Raw genomic sequence first — 25,208 nt, forward strand, 5'->3', positions numbered from 1 at the left:
GGAGAAACGCTGGACCCAGCGGGAGCGGCCTGTGCAGAGGGTAGGCCAGAGGAGGCCACCAGGGGGCAGCAGAGGCTGGCGAGAAGCGCTCGAAAGCCCTTTTTTTTTTTTTTTTTTTTTGGAGACGGGGTCTTGCTGTGCTGCCCAGGCTGGAGTGCCGTGCAGTTCTCGACCACAGCTCATTGCAGCCTCGACCTTCCACGCTCAAGCGATCCTCCCACTTCAGCCTCCTGAGTAGCTGGGATTACAGGCATGTGCCACCACGCCTCGCTAATTTTTGTATTTTTCATACAGACGGGGTCTCACTATGTTGCTCAGGGTAGTCTTGAATTCTGGGACTCAAATGATCCTCCCACTTCAGCCTCCCAAAGTGCTGGGATTACAGGCATAAGCCATCATGCCCGGCCTCTGACGCTGTGCCATTCAACCCCCAGGATTTCAGATTCCACCAGCTTATGGAGAAGGGAACCAAGGTGGAGATGCATGGTTGCCCAGAAAGTTGGAGGCTGAGCTGAGACTTGAACCCAGAGACCAGAACCTCCAGAGGTCAAAGTCCTCCTGGGTCCCCCAGAGAAGGGCCCTAAGATGACAGCTCCTTGGTCCTCATGGTAGCGTGACCCCCCGCAGTAGACTTTCTCCCACACCCAACCCTGGTTTCCTCATCTATATGATAGGGGCAAGCCAGACCCTACCTCCCTGGTGGTCATGGCCTCCACTTATTCGGGTTCATAACCTTAAAGGCCTCCCGCACCACCTCAGTGATCCATTTATGCCTGGCACAGGGCCAACTCTCAGTGCATATCTGCAAAGGAACCAATGAATGAATGAATGAAGTGATAAATGAATAAAGGAATAAATGAATGAGGCACTTATCATGTACCAGGCTTTTGTTACCAGTCCCATTTATTCCTCTGAGGCAGGGTCTATTTTATCCTTGTTACAGATGGGGAAACTAAGGCCCAGGGAGGAGCAAAGTCTTCCCCAAGTATGTACCCACTCAGGACTTGAGCTCTGAATGTCTCCCAGCCAGCTTAGCCCAAGAGCGGGGTTCAGTGATGCCCACCCCCTAAGGCTCTAGAGAAAGGGGGTAGGCCCACATGCCAGTCTGGGGGTGGTAAAGCCAGGTAAGTTTGCTTTATGGGTCCCCTGAAACCCTGAAAGTGAACCCCAGTCCTGCATGAAAGTGAGCTCCCCATAGCTCAAGGTATTCAAGCACAATGCGGCTTTGAGTGCTGAAGCAGGCTGTGCAGCCTTGGATAAGTGACATGCCCTCTCTGAGCCTCAATTTCCCCACCTGTCAACAGCAGACAGTGACAGCTGTGATCAGGGGATCACAGTGCATGGGGATGGGTGGATGCATGGGGATGGAGGGGCATTTGGGAGGCCTCCCCGATACCACCCCCTACAGCCACCCAGGTAGCCTGTCCTGGCCTGTCTGTCCCAGTTCAGGGCTGAAAGGGTGCGGGTCCTGCCCGCCCCTAGGTCTGGAGGCGGAGTCGTGGTGACCTGGGAGCCCAATAAATCTGCAACCCACAATCACGAGCTGCTCCCGTAAGCCCCAAGGCGACCGCCAGCTTTCAGCGCTGAGCACAGCACCCAGGGAGAGGGACAGACAGCCGGCTGCATGGGACAGCGGAACCCAGAGTGAGAGGCGAGGTGGCAGGACAGACAGACAGCAGGGGCAGACGCAGAGACAGAAAGCAGGGACAAGGAGGCCGACACGGACATCGACAGCCCATAGATTCCTAACCCAGGGAGCCCCGGGCCCTCTCGCCACTTCCCACCCCAGACGGAGCGGGGACAGGCTGCCAAGCATCCTCCCACCCGCCCGCCCCGTCCTGCCTCCTCGGCCCCTGCCAGCTTCCCCCGCTTGAGCACGCAGGGCGTCCGAGGACGCGCTGGGCCTCCGCACCCGCCCTCATGGAGGCCGTGGAGACCCGGGAACGGCCCACCTTCGGAGCCTGGGACTACGGGGTCTTTGCCCTCATGCTTCTGGTGTCCACCGGCATCGGGTTGTGGGTCGGGCTGGCTCGGGGCGGGCAGCGCAGCGCTGAGGACTTCTTCACCGGGGGCCGGCGCCTGGCGGCCCTGCCCGTGGGCCTGTCGCTGTCTGCCAGCTTCATGTCGGCCGTGCAGGTGCTGGGCGTGCCGTCGGAGGCCTATCGCTATGGCCTCAAGTTCCTCTGGATGTGCGTAGGCCAGCTTCTGAACTCGGTCCTCACCGCCCTGCTCTTCATGCCCGTCTTCTACCGCCTGGGGCTCACCAGCACCTACGAGGTACCGGACAGAGGCCCGGGGGTAGGACCCGCCCCACTGGCAGTGCTGGGACCCCGTGTGGGGGAGGCGCTGGGGCTTTGAGCCTCTGTACAGGAGGACGCGGATGGCACCTCGGTGCTTTAACGGAGGGGGCCCCTAGGCAGACACGTGGGGAGGGTTCTAGGAAGAGGCCCCAGGCGCCCAGCGAGGCGCAGGAAGGAGGAAGAGACAGCCTGGCGTCCTGCTCCTTCGGTGGAAGAGCGCGCGGGGCGGGGCCCGGCTCGAACAGGTGTGTACTCACGGGTGGACACACACCTGCCCCCCACCTGCCCGGGCGTGCAGACCCACGTGTGCGCGCTAGAGGGGACTGCTGATGGCTCCGGGGTTCGAAACCCGGCTTCACTGCTTTCTTCTATCTTGGGCAAGGGGCGTGCCTCTCTGCTTGGGTTTCCCAGCTGTCCAATGGGCGAATTACAGGACCTCCCTCCAGGGGAGAGGGTAAAGCAATTAAAATCTTGACCAGGGCCGGGCGCAGTGGCTCACGCCTGTAATCCCAGCACTTTGGGAGGCCGAGGCGGGCGGACGGTTTGAGGTCAGGAGTTAGAGACCAGCCTGGCCAACATGGTGAAATCCCTTCTCTACTAAAAATACAAAAATTAGCCGGATGCGGTGGTGGGCACCTGTAATCCCAGCTACTTGGGAGGCTGAGACAGGAGAATTGCTTGAACCCGGGAGGTTGCAGTGAGCCGATATCGCGTCACTGCACTCCAGCCTGGGAGACAGAGCGAGACTCTTGTCTCAAAGGAAAAAAAAATATTGTGGCAGGGCGCGGTGGCTCACGCCTGTAATCCCGGCACTTTGGGAGGCCGAGGTGGGTGGATCACGAGGTCAGGAGTTCAAGACCAGCCTGGCTAACATGGTGAAACCCCGTCTCTACTAAAAATACAAAAATTAGCCGGGCATGGTCGCGCGCGCCTGTAATCCCAGCTACTCAGGAGGCTGAGGCAGGAGAATTGCTTGAACCTGGGAGGAGGAGGTTGCAGTGAGCCGAGATCGTGCCACTGCACCCCAGCCTGGGCGACAGAGCGAGACTCCATCCCCCCCAAAAAAAAAAATCGTGACAGGTATATCCTAGGCGGCCAACATCATTGGCCCGGGGCACTGTCTACACTGTGCGCTTGCGGGCCACGTCGGTGTCTGCTGAGCGGTGGCTGCTCCAGGAGCCCGCGCCCGTCAGGCGCAAGTGGGAGGGCGCGTGCACACGCATGGACCAGTCCTCCAGGTCCATGGGGTACGCACAGGCACCGGATGGCACCTGTGTACGGGTGCGTGCGTGCGGCGGGGCTCCCACGTGCAAGAATCTGGCGAGAGCGGTTGGCTTCCGGAGGGAGAGGCCAACCTAGAGAGCCGACCAGGGACCCCAGAGGCCTCGGCTCCCGGGTAAGGACTGTCCAGGTGACCTCGAGTCCCTCCTTGCAGTACCTGGAGATGCGCTTCAGCCGCGCAGTGAGGCTCTGCGGGACTTTGCAGTACATTGTAGCCACGGTGAGTGGCCTCGGCCCCGCCCTCCGCTCAGGGCCCAGAGAGCGTCAGCCTTCACTAGCCCCGCCCCCCGCCATTCAAGACCCCGCCCCATCCTCCCGTTCTGACCCCGCCCCCACCAGTCCCCTCCCACACCACAGCAGGCCTGACCCCGCTTGCACTCTGCAAGACCCGGCCTATCTGCCCCGCCCATATGCTGGGACCACCCTTCTCCCTCCTCTCCCCATCCCCAACTCGCCCAGACGCCCTCCCTGCTCACCCGCCCCACACTCTGTCTACAGATGCTGTACACCGGCATCGTAATCTACGCACCGGCCCTCATCCTGAACCAAGGTGTGACTCTGGGAGATTAGGGAAGCATGTCTGGGAAGAGAAAGGGAGGGAGAGGAGAACCCAAGACTAAGTTTGCGCCCCGCCCAGGGGCCTAACGGGGGACCTCTTTTTGCATAGTGACCGGGCTGGACATCTGGGCGTCGCTCCTGTCCACCGGAATTATCTGCACCTTCTACACGGCTGTGGTGAGTGGCCCTGGGAACCCACTCCATACGGGGGATCGGGCCCACTGTGTCTCTTGTGGGGAAACTCTGGGCTTGCCCCTTTCTTCTGAGGAAGCCTCTGTCCCATCTGGGACCCAGTGTCCTCATCTTTATAGTGAAAAGTGATCTGAAAAGCTTATTGCTGAGAATCTAGAAGTATGGTAGCTTCAGGCATGGCTGGATCCAGGCTTCCACCTCTTCTGGCTTCCCGTCCAGCAGGAAGTGAGCTCCTGCTTCATCCTGGGGCTGGCTGAGGTCCCATGGAGGGCTACCTTTGGCTGGCTCAGGTCTGAACTTGATAGTGATATCATCTTCATAGTGATAATAATAGTAATGGCGGCCGGGCGCGGTGGCTCACGTCTGTAATCCCAACACTTTGGGAAGCAGAGGCAGGCGGATCACCTGAGGTCAGGAGTTCGAGACCAGCCTGGCCAACATGGTGAAACCCCGTCTCTACTAAGAATACAAAAATTACCTGGGCGCAGTGGCACGCACCTGTAATCCTAGCCTCTCGGGAGGCTGAGGCAGGAGAATAGCTTGAACCCGGGAGGTGGAGGTTGCGGTGCGTGGAAATTGCGCCATTGCACTCCAGCCTGGGCGACAGAGCAAGACTCCGTCTCAAAAAATATATAACGATAATAATAGTAATGGCAGCAATCACTCACTGACACTCGTATATGTCAAGTCATGTTCCAAATCTTTTTCACTTATTAACTTGTTTAATTCTACTAGGCACAGTGGCTCATACCTGTAATCCCAGCACTTTGAGAGGCCAAGGTGGGAGGATCACTTGAGGCCAGGGGTTCGAGACCAGCCTAGGCAACATAGTGAGACCTCCTCCCTCCAGCTCTACAAAAAAAAATTTTTTTTTAATTAGTCAGGCATGGTGGCACCTGCTGTAGTTCCAGCTACTCCAGAGGCTGAGGCAGGAGGATCACTTGAGCCTAAGAGTTCCAGGCTGCAGTGAGCTGTGATCACACCACTGCACTCCAGCCTGGGCAACAGACAGAAACCTTTTCTTTAAAAATAAAATAACTAACTTAATTCTTACAACAACACAGTAAGAAGGTATTATTATTAATCCCACTTTAGAGAGGAGGAAACTGAGGCATAGAAGGGCATCAGTCCCAGGTGCCACTGAAGGCCAGGTCCCCCATCTAACCGCCCCTCTCCCTCTCTCTGTCCCATGCTGCAGGGCGGCATGAAGGCTGTGGTCTGGACTGATGTGTTCCAGGTCGTGGTGATGCTAAGTGGCTTCTGGGTTGTCCTGGCACGTGGTGTCATGCTTGTAGGCGGGCCCCGCCAGGTGCTCACGCTGGCCCAGAACCACTCCCGGATCAACCTGATGGAGTGAGTGAAAAATGCAGAGGATACTCCAGTAGGATGGGGCTGGGACCGGTGCGGTGGCTCACGCCTGTAATCCCAGCACTTCGGGAGGCCAAGGCGGGGTGATCACCTGAGTTTGGGAGTTTGAGACCAGCATGACCGACATCGAGAAACCCCGTCTCTACTAAAAAATACAAAATTAGGCCGGGCGCGGTGGCTCACGCCTGTAATCCCAGCACTTTGGGAGGCCAAGGCGGGCGGATGACGAGGTCAAGAGATCGAGATCATCCTGGCCAACTTGGTGAAAGTCCATCTTTACTAAAAATACAAAAATTAGCCGGGCGTGCTGCTGGGCGCCTGTAATCCCAGCTACTCGGAGGCTGAGGCAGGAGAATTGCTGGAACCCGGGAGGCAGAAGTTGCAGTGAGCCGAGATGGCGCCATTGCACTCCAGCCTGGTGACAGAGAGAGACTCTGTCTCAAAAAAAAAAAAAAAAAAAAAAATAGCAGGGCGTGGTGGCGCTTGCCTGTAATTCCAGCTACTTGGGAGGCTGAGGCAGGAGAATCGCTTGAACCCGGAAGGCAGAGGTTGCGGTAAGCCGAGATCACGCCATTGCACTCCAGCCTGGGCAACAAGAGTGAAACTCCATCTTTAAAAAAAAAAAGAGGATGGGGCTGGGCTCCCTTTGTGCCCTGGGATGGTAGAAATCAGCCAATGCTTCCTGCTCCAGGAGGCCCTCGCTGCTCTCTGCTCCTCCCCTCAGACCAGACTAGGGGCTAAAGCAGCTCTGAACTCTCAGCTAGGCAAAGAATGAATGGTTTTTGAGCGCGTAGATAGATGACTCAGTAAACAAATACGTGAATTTTCAATCTGGCAAATGCCTATGCACACGTCAAACCCACTCCATTTATTTTTAATTTAATTAATTAATTTATTTTTATTTTCATTATTATTTTTTTTTTTAGATGGAGTCTCGCTCTGTCACCCAGGCTGGAGTGCAATGGCACGATCTCAGCTCACTGCAACCTCCACCTCCTGGGTTGAAGTGATTCTCCTGCCTCAGCCTCCCAAGTAGCTGGGATTACAGGCACCCGCCATTATTCCCAGCTAATTTTTGTATTTTTGTAGAGACGGGGTTTCACCATGTTGGCCAGGCTGACCTTGAACTGTGACCTCAGGTGATCCATCCGCCTTGGCCTCCCAAAGTGCTGGGATTACAGGCATGAGCCACCACGCCCGGCCAACAAAACCCACTCCAAATGTCCCCTATAAGGTCCAGAAGTGCTGTCTGGGGCCCTTGGGAGGGTGAAGTCAGCGTGACATCTCCACTGGTTAACTTGCCTTGTCCCCACCCAGCTTTAACCCTGACCCAAGGAGCCGCTATACATTCTGGACTTTTGTGGTGGGTGGCACGTTGGTGTGGCTCTCCATGTATGGCGTGAACCAGGCGCAGGTGCAGCGCTACGTGGCTTGCCGCACAGAGAAGCAGGCCAAGCTGTGAGTGTTTGGGGGAGCAAAGTGGGGGTTTCTGGGACATGCTGCCCCCCTTCACCAGCCTGAGGCTGTCCCCTAAGCCTGAGGCCGCCTCTTCCCCCAGGGCCCTGCTCATCAACCAGGTGGGCCTGTTCCTGATCGTGTCCAGCGCTGCCTGCTGTGGCATCGTCATGTTTGTGTTCTACACTGACTGCGACCCTCTCCTCCTGGGGCGCATCTCTGCCCCAGACCAGGTGAGTCTTACCCAGGCTCCTGGTTGGCTCTACACTCCCTCACTACCTTGGTGGGATTGAGGTCGAAGAGCATTCCTAGCAGAGGGAATGGCCTGTGCAAAGGCCGAGAAGTAGGAAAGAGCTGAGAGGAGGCCAGGTGCGGTGGCTCACGCCTGTAATCCCAGCATTTTGGGAGGCTGAGGCGGGTGGATCATCTGAGGTCAGGAGTTTGAGACCATCCTGGCTAACATGGTGAAACCCCGTCTCTACTAAAAATATAAAAATTAGCCAGGCATGGTGGCACGCACCTGTAGTCTCGGCTACTCCGGAGGCTGAGGCAGGAGAATCACTTGAACCCGGGAGGCGGAGGTTGCGATGAAGGGAGATCACACCACTACACTCCAGCTTGGGTGACAGAGTGAGACTCTGTCTCAAAAAAAAATAAATAAATAAAAATAAAGAGCTCAGAGGAGGATCTGCAAGGAATGGGAAAGGTGAGCCTGGGAGGCAATGGACCGCCCTCAGTAGGTGTGAGCAGACAAGGGCCACTTTCAGATCTAGAATTCCAGAGAGTTCCAAAGATCCCCTGGGAGATGCTCAGGAGGAGATGAAACCATGACCCAGGCCGGGCATGCTGGCTTACGCCTGTAATCCCAGCACTTTTGGAGGGCGAGACGGGCAGATCACTTGACGTTAGAAGTTCAAAACCAACCTGGCCAACATGGTGAAACTACCTTTCCACTGAAAAATACAAAAATTAGCCAGGCCTGGTGGTGCATGCCTGTAATCCCAGCTACTCGGGAGGCTGAGGCAGGAGAATAGCTTGAACCTGGGAGGTGGAGGTTGCAGTGAGCAGAGATCGCGCCATTGCACTCCAGCCTGGGTGACAGAGACAGACTCCATCTCAAAAAAAAAAAAAAAAACAAGGCCGGGCACAGTGGCTCACATCTGTAATCTCAGCACTTTGGGAAGCTCAGGGGGGATCACCTGAGGTCAGGAGTTGGAGACCATCCTGACCAACATGGAAAAACCCCATCCCTACTGAAAAATACAAAATTAGCCACGTGTGGTGGCGCATGCCTGTAATCCCAGCTACTCGGGAGGCTGAGGCAGGAGAATCGCTTGAACCTGGGAGGCGGAGTTTGCAGTGAGCCGAGATGGTGCCATTGCACTTCAGCCTGGGTGACAAGAGAGAAACTCCGTCTCAAACAAAAATAAAAACAAAACAAAACAAACCCACAAAAACAAAAACTGTAATCCAGCAGGAACTAATCATGCTGGTGATAATAATAATGACCAGCTCTGGTCTCCCATGTCCCAAGTGTCTACTCTGTGCCTCATGCTGTTCCCTTCACCAGCAGTTGGTTCTCCATCTAATCTTTCTTCTGAGAAAGGCAGGGCGATCACAGCTTCCACTTTATAGATGAGGAAACTGAGGCTCGGGGAGGAAGTAACTGCCCGAGGTCAATGGGCAAGTGGGGGGGTGTGCGGTGCCAGGACTCATGCCTAGGTCACACTCCAAGTAGAGTTCTGACCATGGGGTTCAGAGTTAGCGGAGGGTACGCGGGACCACCCCATCTGCAGTCCTCCCTGGAGGTCAGATCTGGGACTGCTGGACTGTGTGACTTCAGGGAGGGACTGTACCTCTGCCTCACAGTCTTCATCAGTAAAATGGGGATGACACGGGTCCCTGCTTCACAGGGATCCCAGGGCTCAGCACACAGTGGGGCTCAGTGACAATTCTCAGGTTCGTGCAGTTGATCAACAAATGCACATTACAGCCTGAGGAACATAGGGAGACCCCATCTACACATTTTTTTTTTTTTTTTGAGACAGAGTCTCACTCTTTTGCCCAGGCTGGAGTGCAGTGCGCAACCTCGGCTCACTGCAACCTCTCCCTCCCGGGATCAAGCCATTATCTTGCCTCAGCCCCCAAGTAGCTGGGATTACAGGCATGCGCCACCATGCCCAGCTAATTTTTTTGTATTTTTTGTAGAGGTGGGGTTTTGCCATATTGGTCAGGCTGGTCTCAAACTCCTGACCTCAGGTGATCCACCTGCCTCAGCCTCCGAAAGTGCTGGGATTACAGGCGTGAGCCACTATGCCCGGCCTTTCTTTCTTTTCTTTTCTTTTTTTTTTTTGAGACAGAGTTTGGTTCTATTGTGCAGGCTGGAGTGCAGTGGCGTGATCTCCGCTCACTGCAACCTCTGCCTCAGCCTCCCAAGTAGCCGGGACTACAGGTGCCAACCACCACACCCAGCTAATTTCTGTATTTTGGGTAGAGATGAGGTTTCACCATGTTGGCCAGGCTGGTCTTGAACTCCTGAGCTCAAGTGATCCACCCGCCTCAGCCTCCCAAAGTGTTGGGATTACAGGCGTGAGTCACTGTGCCCAGCCAGACCCCTATCTTTACTAAAAATTAAAAAAAATTAGCCAGGCATGGTGGCGCACACCTGCGGTCTCAGCTACTGGGGGACTGAGGCAGGAGGATCACTTGAACCCAGGAGTTCTAGGCTGCAGTGAGCCACAATCGTGGCACTGCACTCCAGCCTGGGCAACAGAGCAAGATCTTGTGTCAAAACAAAACAAAACAAAAACCACAAACAAAAACTAAATGCATATTAAATGCCGACTCTGAGCGCTGTCCATCCTGGGTGCTGGGGATGTGCAGCATCAGGACAGATAGATGCCCCGGCCCTCAGGGTGCTGCTGTCTGGGAGGCTGACCCCCAGTTCTCCCCAGTACATGCCTCTGCTGGTGCTGGACATCTTCGAAGATCTGCCTGGAGTCCCCGGGCTTTTCCTGGCCTGTGCTTACAGTGGCACCCTCAGGTGAGCACCCCCCCTTGTTCATGGAGCATTATTTCAGCCCCGGGAGCCTCCTTATCCCAGCCTGCCATCCCCCTGGGGCATGGAATGTTCTGGACCTGTCCATCAGTCCCAGTTCCTGCTTGATCCCTAGAAGACAGCTCAGGTAGGTGCTGGCAGAGAGCATGCCCTGGGCACAGGGACCCCAACTGCAAGGGTTTACCTTCTTATCACCTGTCAGGGCCACGCCTGGCCCTCCTCTCTTCTTCTTCCTTCTTTCCTTCCTTCCTCCCCAGACAAATATTTATTGAACATCTACCATGTGGCAGGTACTGTTTTTTGTTTTTTTTTTTCCAGATGGAGTCTTGCTCTGTCACCCAGGCTGGAGTGCAGTGGTGCCATCTCGGCTCACTGCAGCCTCCACCTCCTGGGTTCAAGCGATTCTCCTGCCTCAGCCTCCCAAGTAGCTGGGATTACAGGTCCACGCCACCACAGCCTGCTAATTTTTGTATTTTTAGTAGAGATGGGGTTTCACCATGTTGGCCAGGCTAGTCTTGAACTCCTGACCTCAGGTGATTTGCATGCTTTGGCCTCGCAAAGTGCTGACACTGCAGGCGTGAGCCAGCGTGCCCAGCCCAGATACTGTTGTTCTAAACCCTGGGGCACAGCCATGACCAAGCAGTCCCCTGCTTCTGCCTTCCAAGGCCACACACTCAGGTGGTTTCCACTCTTCCGGGACTTCTGGTCACATGCCCTCACTGTCCCTTTTGCAAATCTCCCACATGTGACTGCAGTCCCTCTGGAACCAGAACCTGCCTGTCTGTCCTGCCTGCCCTTGGTCACAGATGTCCTTGCTCCTGTGGGGATGTCTCAGGTCTTTGGGGAGGGGAGGGGTGGATATCTCCTTCACCTTTGCAGGACTGGGTTACCCCCACTTCTGCCCTCAGGCTGGGTGAGGTCTGGCAGGCCAGATGGTGTGGACGGTCTCTCCATATGGCCTGAGGACACCCCGCCGCCTTCCTCACACAGCACAGCGTCCACCAGCATCAATGCCATGGCTGCAGTCACTGTAGAAGACCTCATCAAACCTCGGCTGCGGAGCCTGGCACCCAGGAAACTCGTGATTATCTCCAAGGGGCTCTGTGAGTTTCAGGGAGACCCGGGTGGGAGGCCAGGGCAGTCCCTCCCCATTGACCGTGCCAACCCCGTCCACTACAGCACTCATCTACGGATCGGCCTGTCTCACCGTGGCAGCTCTGTCCTCACTACTCGGAGGAGGTGTCCTCCAGGTGAGACCCCACCTGCCCCCTGCCCTGGTCTCACTGAGAGGTGGGGGCATCTTTGCCATTAAATTGAGGCTCAGAGAGGTCACATGTGTCAGTGGCAGAACTCACTTCTTTTTTTTTTTTTTTTTTTTTGAGATAGGGTCTCACTGTGTTGTCCCAGGTTGGAGTGCAGAGGCCCAATCATAGTTCACTGCAACCTCCAACTCCTTGGTTCAAGCCATCCTTCCACCTCAACCTCCCAAGTAGCTGGAGTTACAGGTGTGTGCCACCATGCCTGGCTAATTTTTTTTCTTTCTTATTTTTTTTTTTGAGATGGAGTGTCGCTCTGTTGCCCAGGCTGGAGTGTAGTGGCATGATCTCAGCTCACTGCAGCCTCCACCCGCTGGGTTCAAGCAATTCTGCCTCAGCCTCCGGAGTAGCTGGGATTACAGGTGCACACCACCACGCCCGTCTAATATTTTTGTTTTTTTTTTTTTCTTGAGACGGAGTCTCGCTCTGTTGCCCAGGCTGGAGTACAGTGGCGCAATCTCAGCTCACTGCAAACTCCGCCTCCTGGGTTCACGCCATTCTCCTGCCTCAGCCTCCCGAGTAGCTGGGACTACAGGTGCCCGCCACCACGCCTGACTAATTTTTTGTATTTTTAGTAGAGACGGGGTTTTGCCGTGTTAGCCAGGATGGCCTCGATCCCCTGACCTCGTGATCCACCCGCCTCGGCCTCCCAAAGTGCTGGGATTACAGGCATGAGCTACCGCGCCCAGCTTATATTTTTGTATTTTTATTAGAGATGGGATTTCACCATGTTGGCCAGTCTGGTCTCAAACTCCTGACCTCAAGTGATCCACCCGCCTCTGCCTCCCAAAGTGTTGGGATTACAGGTGTGAGCCACCACGCCTGGCCTGGCTAATTTTAAAACTTTTTTTACAGACAGGGTCTCGCTTCGTGCCTAGGCTTGTCTTGAACTCCTGGCCTCAAGCAACCACCCACCTCAGCCTTCCAAGTCGCTGAGATTAAGAACTAGGTTCTATTTGATGCCAGAGGCCATCAGGGGACTTTTATGCAGCTGGCTGGCTTGGGGCAGGGGAATTGGGAAGTGAGGGGTAGCGACAGAAAGGGCCTCCCTACGGAGGTTGCAGTGAGCCGAGATCGCGCCACTGCACTCCAACTAACCTGGACAGCAAAGTGAGACTCTGTCTAAAAAAAAAAAAAAAGAAGAAGAAGAAAGGGCCTCCCTGGCTTGAGGGTGGGACTGCCACCCCCAAGAGAGAATCAGTATCTTTGCCTCCAACCCAAGGGAGATAGGCAGGAACGAGAGGGGGGTCCTCTCCCCTTTAGGGAAACTGAGACACAGAGGAGTCCTTGAGACCCACAGTGGAGTTCCTGAGGTGTCGCTTTCCCAGCGGGTAAACTGAGGCCCAGAGGGGTGGGAGGGCTCCGCCCTCAGCCCCGCTTCCACCTACTCTCCCAGGGCTCCTTCACCGTCATGGGAGTCATCAGCGGCCCCCTCCTGGGAGCCTTCATCTTAGGAATGTTCCTGCCGGCCTGCAACACCCCGGTGAGTCGGGGCGGGGGCGGGCGCGGGGGCGGGGGTGAGGGCTGGGGCGGGGTGGGGGCGGGAGCCAGACAGGCCCCTCCCCTTCCCTGTCGCCGGCTCTGCCACCAGGGCGTCCTCTCGGGACTGGGCGCGGGCTTGGCGCTGTCGCTGTGGGTGGCCTTGGGCGCCACGCTGTACCCACCCAGCGAGCAGACCATGAGGGTCCTGCCGTCGTCGGCTGCCCGCTGCGTGGCTCTCTCAGTCAACGCCTCTGGCCTCCTGGACCCGGCTCTCCTCCCTGCTAACGACTCTAGCAGGGCCCCCAGGTGAGCAGACTTGAGGGTGGGAGTGTACCCGAGCCCAGGATGGTGTGATCTTGAAGGGAAACTTACTTGCCCTGAACTCTGTATAAGAAGCCTGATTAGTAAAATGCATTCCTGGTGGAGGGAACGGTAGGTACAAAGGCCCTGAGACCACAATCAGGTAAGTCCCAGTCCAACTGCACTGAGGTTAGGGTGCATTTAATGGGAGGAGAGATGGGTGGGAGATATGGTGCAGCCAGAGTAAGCTAGTACTTTTTTGGTTTTGTTTTTCTGAGACAGAGCCTCGCTCTGTTGTCCAGGCTGGAGTGCAGTGGTACAGTCTCAGCTTACTGCAGCTTCAACCTCGCAGGCTCAAGAGATCCTCCCAGCTTGAGGGAGGCCCAGAATTTGGTCTGGTTCTATTTTTTATTGAGATAAATTAGCCATTTAAAAGTGGCATTTAGGCCAGGCGGGCACAGTGGCTCACACCTGTAATCCCAGCACTTTGGGAGGCTGAGGCGGGTGGATCACCTGAGGTCAGGAGTTCAAGGCCAGCTTAATCAACATGGGGAAACCCCTGTCTCTACTAAAAATACAAAACTTAGCCAAGCGTGGTGGCAGGCGCCTGTATTCCCAGCTACTCGGGAGGTTGAGGCAGGAGAATCGCTTGAACCCAGGAAGTGGAGGTTGCAGTGAGCTGAGATCACACCACTGTATTCCAGCCTGGGCAACAAAAATGAAACTCCATCTCAAATAAATAAATAAATAAAAGTGGCATTTAGTATATTTGTGCAACCATCACCACTATCTAACTCAAGAACGTTTCCTTTTTTTTTCTAATTTTGTATTTTTAGTAGAGACGGGGTTTCACCATGTTGGCCAGGCTGGTTTTGAACTCCTGACCTCAGGTGATCTGCCCACGTCAGCCTCCCAAAATGCTGGGATTACAGGTGTGAGCCACCGTGCCTGGCCCCAAAAACATTTTCTTTTCTTTTCTTTTTTTTTTTTTTTTTTTTGAGACAGGGTCTTGCTCTGTTGCCCAGGCCAGAGTCCAGTGGCGCGATCATAGCTCACTGCTGCCTCAACCTCCTGGGCTCAAGGAATCTTCCTACCTCAGCCCCCCTAGTTGCTGGGACCACAGGCGCACACTGTCATGTCCTGCTAGTTTTTATTTTTATTTTTTGTAGAGACAGGGTCTGGCTATGTTGCCCAGGCTGGTCTGGAATTCCTGGGCTCAAGCAATCTGCCCGCCTCAGCCTTGCAAAGTGCTGGGATTACAGGTGTGAACACCCAGCCAACCAAGAACATTTTCTGTTTTGTTTATTTATTTATTTATTTATTTTTGGTTTTTGGGTGGGTTTTTTTGCTTTTTGTTTTTTTGGTTTTTTGGAGACCGGGTCTCACTCTAACACCCAGGCTGGAGTGCAATGGCACAATCACAGCTCACTGCACCTTGACCTCCAGACTCCGATGATCCTCCTGCCTCAGCCTCCCAAGTAGCTGGGACTATAGGCGTGCACCACCATGCTGGGCTAAATTTTTTGCATTTTTAATAGAGACGAGTTTTTGCCATGTTGCCCAGGCTGGTCTCCAAGTACTGGGCTCAAGTGATCTGCCTGCCTCTGCCTCCCAAAGTGCTGGGATTACAGGTGTGAGGCACTGTTCCTGGCCGTAAGAACATTTTTATCACCCCAGAAAGAAGCCCTGTCCCCATCATCACTTCCCACTTCCCCCTTCTCCCCAGCTCCTGGCAAGCACGAATCCACTTTCTGTTTCTATGAATTTGCCTGTTCTGGGCATTTCATGTAAATGGAATCATAAAATATGTGATCTTTTGTGTCTTAGCATAATACATATATATTTTTTGAGATGGGGTTTCGCTTTGTCGCCCAGGCTGGAGTGCAGTGGCGTGATCTCAGCTCACTGCAACCTCTGCCTCCCAGGTTCAAGCAATTCTCCTGTCTCAGCCTCCTGAGTAGCTGGGTCACGGGCATGTGCCATCACACTTGGGTAATTTTTGTATTTTTAGTAGAGATGAGATTTCACCGTATTGATCAGGCTGGTCTTGAACTCCTGACCTCAGGAGATCCACACACCTTGGCCTTTCAAAGTACTGGGATTACAGCAGAGTACAGTGGAGCCACTGCACTCCAGTCTGGGTGACAGAGTGAAACTCCACCAAAAACAAACAAACAAACAAAAAACCCAAAAACATTCGTGAACAAGTTTTGGTATGGACATATGTTTTAATTTCTCTCGGTATATACCTATGAGTGGAATTGCTGGATCATATGGTAATTCTTTAACTTTTTTTTTTTTTTTTTTTTTTAAGATGGAGTCTTGCTCTGTCACCCAGGCTGGAGTGCAGTGGTATGTTCTCTGCTCACTGCAACCTCCGCCTCCTGGGTTCAAGCGATTCTCCTGCTTCAGCCTCCCTAGTAGCTGGGACTACAGGCATATGCCACCACATCTGGCTAATTTTTATATTTTTAGTAGAGAAGGAGTTTCACCATGTTGGTCAGGGTGGTCTCAAACCCCTGACCTCAGATGATCCGCCTGCCTTGGCCTCCCAGGGTGTTAGGATTACAGGCCTGAGCCACCACGCCTGGCCTATGTTTAACTTTTTGAGGAACTACCAGACTGTTTTCCACAGCGGCCACATCATTTTACATTCCCACCAGCAACATATGAGGATTCTAACTTCTCCACGTCCTCGCCAATACTCATTATTCTCCATCCTAGTGGGTGTGAAGTGATACCTCACTGTGGTTTTGATTTGCATTTCCCTGATGAATAATGATGTTGAGCATCTTTTCATGTGTTGAGCATCTTTTCATTGGCCATTTGTGCATCTTCTTTGGAGAAATGTCTATTCAAACCCTTTGCCCATCCAGCCTGGGTAACATAGAAAGACCCCATCTCTATAAAAATAAAAATGAAAAAATTAGCTGGGCATGGTGGTGTACACTTGTAGTCCCAGATCCTTGGGAGGCTGAGGCAAAGAGGATTGCTTGAGCCCAGGGGGCCGAGGCTGCAGTGAGGCATGATCCCACCACTGCACTCCATCCTGGGCAACAGAGCAAGACCCTGCCTCAAATTAAAAAACAAACAAAAAAAAAAAACAAAAAAAAAACCACCCTTTGCCCATTTTTAAATTGGGTGATTTGTCTTTTTATTGTTGAGAGTTATAATTTACATATTTTTATATCTTTATGTATTCTGGGTACAAGCCCCTGATCAGATGTATAATTTGCATGTGATATTTTCTCCCATTCTGTAGGTTGTCTTCATTCTCTCGATAGAATCCTTTGATGCACAGAAGTTTTTAATTCTTTTTTTGGGGGGCGGGGGGATGGAGTCTCACTCTGTCACCCAAGCTGGAGTGCAGTGGTACGATTTCAGCTCACTGCAACCTCCACCTCCCAGGTTCAAGGGATTCTCCCACCTCAGCCTCGTGAGTAGCTGTGACTACAGGTGCACACCACCATGCCAGGCTAATTTTTATATTTTTAGTAGAGATGGGGTTTCACCATGTTAGCCAGCCTGGTTTCAACTCCTGACCTCAGCCTGCCTCAGCCTCCCAAAGTGCTAGGATTACAGGCATGAGCCACCATACCTGGCCAGAAGTTTTTAATTTTTGTTTGTTTGTTTGTTTTTGAGACGGAGTCTCGCTCTGTTGCCCAGGCTGGAGTGCAACGGTGTGATCTCGGCTCACTGCAAGCTCCGCCTCCCGGGTTCATGCCATTCTCCTGCCTCAGCCTCCCGAGTAGCTGGGACTACAGGCACCCGCCATCAGGCCCGGCTAATTTTTATTTATTTTTTTATTTTTAGTAAAGACAGGGTTTCACCATGTTAGCCAGGATGGTCTTGATCTCCTGACCTCGTGATCCACCTGCCTCGGCCTCCCAAAGTGCTGGGATTACAGGTGTGAGCCACCATGCCCAGCCAGTTTTTAATTTTTGATGAAGTCCAATTGATTTATTTTTTTCTTTGGTGGCTTTTGCTTTTGGCGTCATATCTAAGAAATAATTGCAGTCACGAAGATTCCGACTTATGTTTTCTTCTGAGAGTTTAATTTGGTTGGATTTTGAGGGTGACAGGGAGCCACAGAGGGTGACGGGCAGCAGCAGGTGATCTGAGTTACATTTTAGTAATGTGCCCTCTGGCTGTGTGTGGAGGACGTTTGGGGTGGGGATGGGATACCTGGAGGGAAGGAGAATTGGCTACTGCACAGATCTGGACAGACAGTAATGGAGGTCTGTGCTAGGCCATGGCAGTTGGGGGAAGGAAGCAGGGAGTGAGGTGGGAACAGCTTTTGAGTGCGGGCAGGGGATAAAAGAGGAGGTTCAAGTCTGTCTCTTCCAACCTGCAGCTCAGGAATGGACGCCAGCCGACCCGCCTTAGCTGACAGTTTCTACGCCATCTCCTATCTCTATTACGGTGCCCTGGGCACGCTGACCACTGTGCTGTGCGGAGCCCTCATCAGCTGCCTGACAGGTAGACAAAAAGAGCATGTGGCCTCAGAGGTCATCCATTCATCTCTCTGCCTCAAGGCTCCACCCAGCAGGGAGGGGAGAAAGGACGCTCTCATTGGCCGAACGGCCACTGAGTGCTGTACACATTTGCACCTTATTATTATTATTATTACTATCATCATCATTTTTGAGATAGAGTCTCACTCTGTCACCCAGGCTGGAGTGCAGTGGTGTGATCTCAGTTCATTGCAACCTCCACCTTCCAGATTCAAGCGATTCTCATGTCGCAGCCTCCTGAGTAGCTGGGATTACAAGTGTGTGCCACCATGCCTGGCTAATTTTGCATTTTTAGTAGAGACGGAGTTTTGCCATGTGTCTCGAACTCCTGGGCTCAAGTAATCCGCCCACCTCAGCCTCCCAAAGTTCTGGGATTATAGGTGTGAGCCACTGCACCTGGGGTGTACCTATAATTTTAAAAGAAAAAAAAAAGTTTGTGAGGAAAAAAGAAGTGTGTGTGTATATATATATATACATACATACACACTTTTATGTATATATATATATATACATACATACACACTTTTATGTATATATATATATACATACATACACACTTTTATGTATATATATACACATACATACACACTTTTATGTATATATATACACATACATACACACTTTTATGTATATATATATACATACATACACACTTTTATGTATATATATATACATACATACACACTTTTATGTATATATATATACATACATACACACTTTTATGTATATATACATAAAAGAAATTATGAATATATAAAAATTATGAATATATATACATAAAAGAAAGTATATATATACATATGTGTGTGTGTATATATATATAGATATATAGATAGATAGATAGATAGATAGTTTATTTTAAAGGGACGGGGTCGACTGGGCGTGGTGGCTCATGCCTGTTATCCCAGCACTTTGGGAGGCTGAGGCGGGTGGATCACCTGAGGTCAGGAGTTCAAGACCAGCCCGGCCAACATGGTGAAACCCCGTCTCTACTAAAAATACAAAAAAATTAGCTGGGCATGGTGGCAGGTGCCTGTAATCCCAGCTACTTGGGAGGCTGAGGTAAGGGAATCGCTTGATCCTGGGAGGTGGAGGTTGCAGTGAGCCAAGATTGCGTCACTGCACTCCAGCCTGGGCGAGAGAGTGAGACTCCATCTAAAAGAAAGAAGGAAGGAAGGAAGGAGAAAGAGAGAAAGAGAAGAAGAGAAAGAGAGAAAGAAAGAAAAGAGACAGGTCTCACTGTTACCCAGACTGGAGTGCAGTGGCACGATCATGGCTCACTGCAACCTTGAACTCCTGAGCTGAAAGCAATCTTCCCACCTCATCCTCCCGAGTAGCTGAGACTACAGGCGCGCGCCAACGTGCCCGGCTCACATTTACACCCTTTAAAGCTATGTTGCTTTCTTGACAACCCTGCACCTCTCAGAGCTTGCCCTATTTTGCAGAGGCAGAAACGGAGGCATCGCCTGCAACTCCTCTCCCCCACAAGATTAAGTCCTCAGTAGAGGATATGGGATGGGGCGGGTGGCGCTATCCCTGGTGCTGAAATATCTTCTAAAGCTGCCGGTGACTCCGCACTTGTTAGGGAATTCTAAATTCCACGGAAAAGTAGAAGGAGACGAAGAGGGGAAAATCAGTAGTGATAACAGTACCTGCTCACACTTCTTGAGTCTCAGACTTCACATTCATCAGGCCTTTATCAAGTCCTCCTCTGTGCTGGGCGCTATTTTAGGCACTGGGGATGCAGCAGTGAATGGAACTGTGTGCTGGACCCTCCCAGCCATCCGTTAATGTCTTTGTTTTGTTTTGTTTTGTTTTAGAAACAGGGTCTCACTCTGTCACCAAGCTGGAGTGCGGTGGCACAATGACGGCATACTGCAGCCTCAACCTCTTGGGCTCAAGCAATCCTCCTGCCTCAGCCTCCCAAGTAGCTGAGACTAGAGGCACGCACCACCATGCCTGGCTAATTTTTTAATATTTTGTAGAGATGGGGTCTCGCTATGTTGCCTAGGCTGGTCTCCAACTACTGGGCAACTCTAAGCAATCCTATTGCCTTAGACTCCCAAAGTGCAATTATGAGCCACCATGCCTGGCCTCACTGATGTTTTATTACAACTTCACTGTGTAGATGAGGAAACTGAGGCTCAGAGGCTTGCCAGGGTCCCTCAGTGGGACTGGAGCCTGTTAGACTTCATAGACCAGGGATCTCCTTTCTCCTTCCCAGGGCCTGGTCTCCAACCCCCATGACTCCTTCACTAAATGCCTGGATTTCTCCGTTTCTCCCCGCCTCTCAGGCCCCACTAAGCGCAGCACCCTGGCCCCGGGATTGTTGTGGTGGGACCTCGCACGGCAGACAGCATCAGTGGCCCCCAAGGAAGAAGTGGCCATCCTGGATGACAACTTGGTCAAGGTCAGTCTTAGGCTGGGTTCCCAGAGCTGGAGACAGCCAAGTGGCTTTGGGGCATGACCATAGCTCAGGGGAGGGACATGGTATATCAGCACCTTTCTCCATCACTCATTATCTCCAGTCAAAAGACTCTATTGGGAGCTGATTCATCCTCAACAGTTTTTATCTCCCTTCACAAGGACTGAACAGAGTTTAATCTATTCCTTTTTGTTTGTTTGTTTTTTGAGACAGAGTCTCGCTCTGTTGCCCAGGCTGGAGTGCAGTGGTGCAACCTCAGCTCACTGCAACCGCCACATCCCGAGTTCAAGCGATTCTCCTGCCTCAGCCTCCTGAGTAGTTGCTACTACAGGTGCATGCCACTGCACCCAGCTAATTTTTATGTTTTTAGTAGAGATGGGGTTTCACCATGTTGCCCAGGCTGGTCTCGAACTCCTGACCTCAAATGATCCACCCACCTCAGACCCCCAAAGTGCTGGGATGACAGGCATGAGCCACCGAGCCCGGCCTCATCTTCAAGTTTTTATTATCTCCCTTCATAAGGACTGAACAAAGTTGAATACTATTCCTTTTTGTCGTTATCTGTTTTTACAGTGACTTCCAATCTTTGGCAGGTGAAACTGGTGTGCCGTTAGGGTATTGATGTAAAGTCTCTTCTTAAAATAAAATTACTTAATTCAAAAGTGAGTCAACTTGGGGAAAAAACTTACATAAGAAACACAACAGATGGTAAACCGATTTTGGCTAAAACCGCGTGGTTGCTTTGTGAATTCCCAGAGTTTGGAAAATGCTGTCCCTGGGGGACCTGATCCTATGCCTACCCCTGTTTTGGAATCCCTGTTCCATTCTCTCATTTATTGAGCATCTGCTGTGTACCCAGTCCTGCTCTGGGCTATGGTCTGAGACCCCCCACCCCACCCTCATCTAGCAGCAGCAGGTGAAAACTAAAAAGAGAAACGTGTAGGGTCTATCTTAGTATGTGATAAGCATTCAAAATATAATACAACCAGATGCTGTCAGGCCGGGCATGGTAGCTCACGCCTGTAATCCCAGCACTTTGGGAGGTTGAGGCAGATCGCTTGAGGCCAGGAGTTCAAGACCAGCCTGTTGAACATGGCGAAACCCCATCTCTACTAAAAATACAAAAATTAGCCGGGCATGGTGGCGTGTGCCTGTAATCCCAGCTACTCGGGGTAATGAGGCAGGAGAATTGAACACTTGAACCCGGGAGGTAGAGGTTGTAGTGAGCTGAGATCGCACCACTGCATTCCAGCCTGGGTGACAGAGCAAGACTTCGTCAAAAAGGAAGGAAAGCAGGAAGGGAGGGAGGGAGGGAAAAGAAGTAAGGAAAGGAAGGAAAGAGGCGGGCATTGTAGCTCACCCCTGTAATCCCAGCACTTTGGGAGACCTAGGCAGGTGGATCACCTGAGGTCAGGAGTTCGAGACCACCCTGGCCAACATGGTGAAACCCCATCTCTACTAAAAATACAAAAAATTAGCTGGGTGTGGTGGTGCGTGCCTATAATTCCAGCTATTCGGAAGGCTGAGGCCGGAGAATCGATTGAACCCAGGAGGCGGAGGTTGCAGTGAGCAGAGATTGTGCCATTGTACTCCAGCCTGGGCAACAAGAGCGAGACACTGTCAGAAAGAAAGAAAAGACAGAGAGAGAGAGAGAGAGAGAGAGAGAGAGAGAGAGGGAGCGAGAGAGCAAGCAAGCAAGCTAAAAAGAAAAACATGTAGGGTCTCAGCATGATAAACATTCAAAGGATAATAAAACCGGATGCTGTGATGGGGAGCAACTTTAGCCAGGGAAGTCAGGGGTGGCCTCTTGGGAGAGGTGACGTTGATTGACCCTGAGTTAGGAGAAGAGGAACCAGCCACAGACAGCAACAGCTTTGACTGAGAAGGGGATTGGGAGGGGAGGGGTTTGCCTGAAGGTGTTTAAAGCTCCCTCCAGCTGCCCTAGAGAAGTATTTATCTTTTCTTTCTTTCCTCTTTTCTTTTCCTTTCTCTTCTTTTCTTTTTTTCTTTCTCTCTCTTTTTCTTTTTTTTTTTGTTCTTTATTATTTTATTTTCTTTTTTTGTTGTCTTTGTTTTATTTGTGTTTTTTTTTTCTTTTTGTCTTTTTTTTTTCTTTTTCTTTTTTTGAGATAGGGTCTCACTCTATTGCCCAGGCTGGAGTGTAGTGGCATGACCATGGCTCACTGCAGCCCCAACCTCCATGGCCCGAGAAATTCTCCCATCTTTCAACCTCCTGAGTAGCTGGGATTATAGGCATTCACCACCAAGTCTGGTTAATTTTTTAATTTTTGTTAGAGATGGGGTTTTGCCATGTTGGCCAGGCCGGTCTTAAACTCCTGGGCTCAAGTGATCTGCCCACCTCGGCCTTCCAAAGTGCTAGGATTATAGGGGCAAGCCACCGTGCCCAGCCAGAAATATTTATTTTCTTGAAGGTGAACGGGCAGAGAAGCAGAGAGAAGAGGGAGGAACTATAGCAGGCATCTGAGAAAGTGTTGATGGCCTGGGCTGTAGGTGACATGTGAGTGAGGAAGAGAAGCGCATGGAAATTTTGGAGGCAGAAGGAGCAGGACCGGCCCGTGCACTGAGCAAGGGGATAGTGTGCAATTCTGTGCACGCCCCGTCCCGCCAGGTCATCGGTGGCCCATCTGGGAGATGAGCTGACACGGGACAGGGTGGGGACAGGGTCTCTGATGGGGTCTCTTTTTCTCACTTTTCCCCAGGGTCCTGAAGAACTCCCCGCTGGAAGCAAGAAGCCCCCTGGCTTCCTGCCCACCAGTGAGGACCGTCTGTTTTTCTTGGGGCAGAAGGAGCTGGAGGGGGCTGGCTCCTGGACCCCCTGTGGTGGACATGATGGTGGTCGAGACCAGCGGGAGACAAACCTCTGAGGACAGGGCCAGCCGTGGGACTGACACCCTGGGATGGAACCTCAGGATGGGCCAAACCCAGACCATGGGCCCATGGCCTTAGGCTCCGATTGGCTGGATTGCCTTGTATGCAAATGAGTTCAGGACTACAATACCCTACCCTATGGGGAGGCCCTGCCTCCGGGAGGTCATTTTTTAAATCCAGCCCCTTGCTTCAACCGTCCCTGGTATTAGATGCTGCAGCCCCGACGGCTCCCCCAAAATAAGGCTGGGTTTTTCTCTCTCTAATTTTTTTTTTTTTTTTTTTTTTGAGACAGAGTCGTTCTCTGTCACCCAGGCTGGAGTGCAGTGGTGTGATCTTGGCTCACTGCAACCTCTACCTCCCAGGCTCAAGCGATTCTCCTGCCTCAGCCTCTGGAGTAGCTGGGATTACAGGTGCCCATCACCATGCCCAGCTAACTTTTTGTATTTTTAATAGAGATGGGGTTTCCACCATGTTGGTCAGGCTGGTCTCGAACTCCTGACCTCAAGTGATCCACCCGCCTCGGCCTCCCAAAGTGCTGGGATTACAGGCATGAGCCACCATGCCCGGCCTACTGTTTTTCTCAATCTATAATAGAAACATGTTGGAATCCCCTCTGGACAACATAGGAAACTCCCAGATCTAACATCAGGATCTGAGAAAGACCCCAGCTCTTACCTGAAACGTGTTTAACCTTATTATCATTTTTGAGACAGAGTTTAGCTCTTGTCGCCCAGGCTGGAGTACAATGGTGTGATCTCGACTCACTGCAACCTCTGCCTCCCGGGTTTAAGCAATTCTCCTGCCTCAGCCTCCCAAGTAGCTGGGATTATAGGCGCCCGCCCCCACACCCACCTAATTTTTGTATTTTTAGTAGAGATGGGGTTTCATCATATTAGTCAGGCTGGTCTCGAACTCCTGACCTCAGGTGATCCACCCGCTTTGGCCTCCCAAAGTGCTAGGATTACAGGTGTGAGCCACCACGCCCAGCCAGAGCCACTGTGCCTGGCCTGTGTTTAACCTTAGCAAGCATTTTGGAGGTCTTCAGGCCCAACTTCCTATGCCTCATTTCACAGGCAGAGAAACTGAGGCCGGGAGAGGAGGGCAATGGCTTGGCCAAGGACACAATAGCAATCCAGGCATTTACCAAGAGTTGAACACCAACTCTTTCTCCTTTCTTTGTTCTTTCTTTTATTTTCTGTTTTTGAGACAGAGTCTCTCTCTGTCACCCAGCCTGGGTGCAGTGGCGCAATCTCCGCTCATTGCAGCCTCTGCCTCGTGGGTTCAAGTGATTCTCCTGCCTCAGCAACCTGAGTACCTGGGATTACAGTGAGCGCCACCATGCCTGGGTAGTTTTTGTAATTTTGTATTTTTGTAGAGATGGGGTTTTGCCATGTTGGCCAGGCTGGTCTCGAACTCCTGATCTCAGGTGATCCTCCTGCCTTGGCCTCCCAAAGGGCTGGGATTACAGGGGTGAGCCACCGCGCCCCACCTCTTTCTTCTTTATTTTCTTCCTGGGTTTGGGGAGGGGATGATTCAGACCCCACATGGCCTCCAACCTTGGCCCACACACCTGCCATGGCTCCCATCACCCTGAGCCTGCTAGCGTCCCCTCCTCACCTGACAATAGAGGCTCTCAAATTGGGTTGTGTCCCCCCAAAACTTATGTCCACCCAGAACCTCAGAACATGAGCTTACTTGGAAATAGGGTCTTTGCAGGTGTAACTGGTTAAATTAAAAGAGTTATTACTGGAGGAGGATGGATGAATCCAGTGACTGGTTCCTCATATGAAGTAGAGAAGAGATGCAGAGAAACACATGGGGAAGATGCCACGTGGAGACAGAGGCAGAGGTTAGATCAATGCGTCTACGAGTCAGAGGACCCAAGGATTGCCAGCAACAACCAGAAATCAGGAGGGGGGCATGAGATGTGTTATTTCTTAGAGCCTTTAGAGGGAACATGGCCCTGCTGACACATTGACGTCAGACTTCTGGCTGCTAGAACTGTCAGAGAATAAATTTCTGTTGTTTGATGCCACCAGGCCTATAGTGGTTTGTGACAGCAGCCACAGG

The 25,208-nt window shown here is 52.2% G+C and overlaps 1 protein-coding gene across 1 annotated transcript; it reads left to right on the plus strand.

The window, feature by feature from the left end:
* The first annotated feature begins 318 nt into the window (after positions 1-318).
* SLC5A5 (solute carrier family 5 member 5) lies at positions 319-25,208 on the plus strand. Its single transcript, XM_002828906.4, has 15 exons — positions 319-2,277; positions 3,736-3,801; positions 4,080-4,131; positions 4,249-4,316; positions 5,530-5,684; positions 7,017-7,157; positions 7,258-7,387; positions 10,109-10,197; positions 11,203-11,315; positions 11,392-11,462; positions 12,925-13,011; positions 13,120-13,316; positions 17,665-17,789; positions 20,119-20,234; positions 22,970-25,208. The coding sequence occupies exons 1-15, from the start codon at positions 1,921-1,923 to the stop codon at positions 23,132-23,134; spliced, it is 1,932 nt and encodes a 643-aa protein (XP_002828952.1). The 5' UTR covers positions 319-1,920; the 3' UTR covers positions 23,135-25,208.

The sequence above is a fragment of the Pongo abelii genome, chromosome 20 (assembly GCF_028885655.2).
Source record: "Pongo abelii isolate AG06213 chromosome 20, NHGRI_mPonAbe1-v2.0_pri, whole genome shotgun sequence".
Classification (NCBI taxonomy): Eukaryota; Metazoa; Chordata; class Mammalia; order Primates; family Hominidae; genus Pongo; species Pongo abelii.

What these genes read in the sequence shown, in the direction of transcription:
- SLC5A5 (XM_002828906.4), top strand. Translation starts at nt 1,921, where the DNA reads ATGGAGGCCGTGGAGACCCGGGAACGGCCCACCTTCGGAGCCTGGGAC. An exon ending in GGCTCACCAGCACCTACGAG is followed by an intron (nt 2,278 to 3,735) that starts GTACCGGACAGA and finishes CCCTCCTTGCAG; the next exon opens with TACCTGGAGATGCGCTTCAG. An exon ending in TGCAGTACATTGTAGCCACG is followed by an intron (nt 3,802 to 4,079) that starts GTGAGTGGCCTC and finishes CTCTGTCTACAG; the next exon opens with ATGCTGTACACCGGCATCGT.